This window comes from Vollenhovia emeryi, unplaced genomic scaffold (assembly GCF_000949405.1).
Source record: "Vollenhovia emeryi isolate VEMERY1.0 unplaced genomic scaffold, V.emery_V1.0 DF941779.1, whole genome shotgun sequence".
NCBI lineage: Eukaryota > Metazoa > Arthropoda > Insecta > Hymenoptera > Formicidae > Vollenhovia > Vollenhovia emeryi.
The window spans coordinates 1-4,639 of NW_011964587.1; the positions used below are offsets into that span (position 1 = coordinate 1).

Genomic DNA, 4,639 nt, shown 5'->3' on the forward strand with positions numbered 1-4,639 from the left:
CTAGAACTTGGACCAAGTTCTAGCATCGTGGACACAGGCCTTTAGACACGCGTGCTGTACGGAAAGTAGATGACGAATAGATTCAATTCAGCAGAGCGCCTTACGATCCAAGTGCTTCACTATGCCGCGTAAGCTGTTGCCGTGGGCGGCTACGATGATCCTCTTGCCCTCCTTCAGCTGCGGGATAATCGTCTCGTTCCAGTAAGGTAACGTTCTCTCGATGGTCAACTTGAGAGACTCGAACTTGGGGAACTCCTCGGGCTTCGGCCCGTCGGCGTAACGCGGATCCTTCACGATCGTGTCGTAGTACTTGTGATCGGGCTCCATCGGCGGCGGCGGCACGTCGAACGACCTCCGCCAGACCTGCACCTGCTCCTCCCCGTATTTCGCGGCGGTCTCCGCCTTGTTCATGCCGGTGAGGCCGCCGTAGTGTCGCTCGTTCAACCGCCACGTCTTATGAACCTGCAGGTCCTCCTGGCCGATCTCCTTCAGGATCGACTTGAGCGTCTCCTGCGCCCTCGTCAGCACCGACGTGTGTGCGACGTCGAATGTATAGCCCGCGTCCTTCAGGGCCTTCCCAGCGGACAGGGCCTCGCTCTTGCCTGCAAGGAGATCCCGATATAATCTTTGAAATCATTTTGAATCGCAGTCCCAAACTGGACTGGATACCGCGCGTTGCGGGAACGTGTAGTTCTTCGAGCATTCGAATCGGTGCGCAGTTTGATCGGCTAATTGCACGTTTACGAGTTCTATAAATGCATTACAGAAATAATAAAAACCCTATTCGTAATTAAATAGATACTAATTTGCGTGAAATAACTTGAATCGCAAAGGATCAATACGGTCTTCGATCCAACATTAACCGTGTTCGACGCGTGTCAATCGTTGAGCTTTTACAGTTCAACAGTAAAATGTTAAGTGTCAAGTTTTAACACGCAAATAGGCGTAATACAAATTTATTGGAATCGAAGTGTCTGTAACGAGTGAACGGCTGAAAGTTCGACTTATTTTTTTTGTGAAATGTCGACATGTCACCCGGAAGAGATTCGCGTGCGATCGCGCGCGACCTTTCGCCCTTGAAGAGGCGGCGGGTTTACGCACCCTTGTCCGACAGATCGGCATCGTACCAGCCACAGAATAGGTTCAATTTGTTCCATTCGCTCTCGCCATGGCGAACCATCACGATCCTGTATTTCGACATGTTCTCCGTGAGATCGCGAGGCCGGGAGATTCACGAGTGAAGCGCACGATGCACACACTCAGGTGCAATTCAGCTCGATACTCGATACTCCCGCTCAGCTGTTCAGTTCCGTCTCTCTCTCTCTCTTTCTCTCTCTCTCTCTCTCTTTTCCTTTCTTTATCTCCACCACCCTTGAATTCACCTTCACGAACATGAGACGAACGCAGAGAGAGAGAGAGAGAGAGAGAGAGGAGAGGTCCTTGAATCTGCTCTCGCTCCGTCTGCACCTTCTGCACTCTGCTTTCTCGCTCTGTCTCCTTTTGGCGTTCGTGCATATACACGAGATCTGTTTTTTTTGTTGAATTGACTGCACTTATTCAGAGCTTATCTGTCTTTTCTTCTAATGTGGGGAGAAGAAGATATAAGCCCATCACACAATGCCAGGCAACAGGAACAGGGAATAGAATTTCTGACGCGTTGGATTCGTCGGAAATTTTCTACCAACCAATCCAACGCGTCAGAAATTCTATTCCCTGTTCCTGTTGCTGTTGCCTGTTGCCTGGCAGTGGCTGTGTAATGTGTTCTCCAGAAGTTAGCGCTTAATAAGCGCTTTATGCTGATTGGATAGATCTAGAAGAATAGCTCTATTTCAGCACAGATCTGAAAGTATAATCCAATGGCTGTGTTCTGCCGAAGTTAGCTAAGAATAAGCGCTTTATGCTGATTGGATAGATCTAGAAGAATAGCTCTATTTCAGCACAGATCTGAAAGTATAATCCAATGAACGCAAAGCGCTTAGCAAGCGCAAACTTCTGCTGGACACAGGCAATGAACGCAAAGCGCTTAGCAAGCGCTAACTTCTGCTGGACACAGGCATTGTGTGATAGGCTTAATGGACGTGTCTCTATACGCCATGTTGTATACGTCATTTCCCATAGCGCCGAGGAGCTCTTCCCTCTAGATAAATAGGTGTAAGTTTTGTCGACGTGATCGCATTCCGCGGCCTCCGAGGTATCCTTATATATTTCTACAATATTAGCATTCGAAACATATCAACAACAGTTATATAACATACGTTTGACATAATTTTCAAAATTTTGCGCATATATATTTCATAATCGAATGAGAAATCGGCGTTCACAGATTAGGTTAGGGTTAGGTTCACAAATTAGGTTAGGACCAGAGAGAAACCTGAAAGCGGCCACGCCGGCGTTTCTTTTTACATTCGTCGACTTTTTGCTGTTAGGAAAGTTTACTAATCACAAGTTCTGTTCATTTTGTGCAGATTAATTCTAACGTCGATTCAATTTAACTAATCGGATTCTGATTCTGGCAGCTAGACAAAGTAAAGAACGGCCGCGCACGGACCCGCGGGACACGGCGAGGCGTAGTCGCGATATCCCCGTTTGCCCGTCCGTCAGACCCCGGCCTGCCTCGCAGTCATGGAAATAATAAACGCCGAGAGCAGCAGCGGGCCGCGTTCATTATTTCCGCCCCCCTCGCTCTCCAATGACGAGCGCCGCGACAGTCCCCTGTCGATCTCTTGCAACTGGCAGGTCAGCAACAACAAGCAGCTCATCGACGCCGTCACCACCGCGTCGATCAAGTACGCGCCCGAACGGTGAGCAAGCGACACGATTCTCGAGGCGCTCAAGTGAGATCTACGTGCGCGTCACGGAAGGCGCGACAACCCTTTCGCTGACAGATTCTGTAGAATATTCCGAGGCGAACGTCCTCTCCTGTGTAAAAAAATGTCGAGGCTGCCGCAGCTTTGAAATGAGAAGCGCTAGTTCAATCGATCCGTATCAATTCATTTGACTTCAGCTTCCAGCCAAGAAGCGGACTGATTTACAAAATGTTCTTAGCTCACTCATACTTGCACTCTTGCATCATTCCTCTATTATACGCTACGTCAGCATACATGTCTTACCCAGGGTTGGGAAGTAACTCGTTACTTGTAACGAAGTTACAGTTACAGTTACTTCTTTTTGGTAACTCTAACTTAACTTCGTTACTTTCTCTACATCTGTAACTGTAACTTAACTCAGTTACATTTTTTCGATAACTAGTAACTAATTTAATAGTTACATTAAGAGTTACTTTATATATTTTTTCAACCTCCACAGATCGCATTAGGCCTTGATCCATTTGCACATAAACGCCTTTATCGCCGTTTTACAATTCAAATGCAGATTCGATATTATTATTTTTATTGCAAGGGAGTAACTGCAAAGTAACGATTCGTTACTTTTCGAGTAACCGTAACTGTAACGCGTTACTTTTCGGAATTGGTAACTTGTAACTGTAACTAGTTACATTGTTAGCGAAAAAACTGTAACTGTAACTAGTTACTTTTATAAAGTAACTTTCCCAACCCTGGTCTTACCTTACTTGCTGTAACTAGTGTTATCGCCTTCCCCAGTTTGCGCCTATTTGTACCTACGCTTATAAAGGAGTCTCCTGTTATGAGATAGGCTGCTAATATGAGACTAATATGAGCTAATGTAGTAAAGGTACCGCTTTTCAAAGTAATTTCTTTGTCAAATTCAGAATTATGCCGATTTCTAGAAACTGAATCGATGTGTAATTAGTTAACTATAAGTGCTTTTCGTTTAACAATTACCAGAACCTGGACATCTTTACACGAGGACTTTCGTCTTCGAATATTCTAGAATTCGTTAGCGAAGGGGTTGTCGAGCTCTCCGGAACACTCTGTATAATGTGAATGTTTGCGCAGGGTAAGCTGCGAAACCGTAGTCTCTCTGGACACCTGCGTCGCTCTGCAACCGGTGGATTCTAATGCGGAGCCGTGCGTGCTGACTATCGAGGTGTTGAACTGTCAGAAGATAGCGCGCGTCGCCATCGTTTCCGAGGGTAACGTCCTGGAGATCTTCAAGCAATTCGGGGAATACGAGGGGACGATAACGGCAGAGTTCATAGACGAGTTCGAGAAGAGCGTGGTTTATCTCGGCGAAACGACGATACACCCACCTACCACGGAAGTTGGTATTAAGGTAGGCTGACTTGCCGTTCAAAGCCGGGATTACGATGAACTTAATGTAACGGGACGCGGCGGCACGTTACGTAACGTAAAACCTAAACACATTGTTTTTATACGCGGCTGATTACGATCGACGTGACGTGAAGTATCGGAACTTGACGCAACGTGAAAACTGCCAATGTCAAGCTTCACGTCGCGTTGCGTCTAGTGCGGATTGTTCACGTGACTCTTTCAGCCAATCAATGCTCTCGATTCTTGTTTGTTTCGATTTTCTGTTTTACGACACGTTACGGCGATCGTAATTTCACAAAATACCTTTAAGCCTCCGCTACAATGATTCTCGGTTCTGTCTACAATGGTCGTAGTCGTAGTCGCTCGATAAGAATTGACCAATCGCAGTCGATTATTCTTACGACTACGACCATTGTAGACAGAACCGAGAATCATTGTAGCGGAGG

At 46.5% G+C, this 4,639-nt stretch overlaps 2 protein-coding genes across 3 annotated transcripts; one reads left to right on the forward strand and one right to left on the reverse strand.

Moving 5' to 3' along the window:
* Positions 1–72: 72 nt before the first annotated feature.
* On the reverse strand, positions 73–1,423 carry LOC105570813 (phosphoglycerate mutase 1-like). Its single transcript, XM_012028262.1, has 2 exons — positions 1,102–1,423; positions 73–602 (listed from the first exon to the last, which is right to left on the reverse strand). Exons 1-2 carry the CDS (start codon positions 1,199–1,201, stop codon positions 88–90), a joined length of 615 nt encoding a protein of 204 aa, XP_011883652.1. The 5' UTR covers positions 1,202–1,423; the 3' UTR covers positions 73–87.
* A 640-nt stretch (positions 1,424–2,063) lies between these two features.
* On the forward strand, positions 2,064–4,336 carry LOC105570814. Of its 2 annotated transcripts, none has more exons than XM_012028264.1 (3): positions 2,064–2,151; positions 2,517–2,801; positions 3,918–4,336. In XM_012028264.1, the coding sequence occupies exons 2-3, from the start codon at positions 2,623–2,625 to the stop codon at positions 4,201–4,203; spliced, it is 465 nt and encodes a 154-aa protein (XP_011883654.1). In that variant the 5' UTR covers positions 2,064–2,151; positions 2,517–2,622; the 3' UTR covers positions 4,204–4,336. The 2 variants fall into 2 exon arrangements, with proteins under 2 accessions (XP_011883654.1, XP_011883653.1); XM_012028263.1 differs by having other exon boundaries at positions 2,101–2,191.
* Positions 4,337–4,639: the final 303 nt, after the last annotated feature.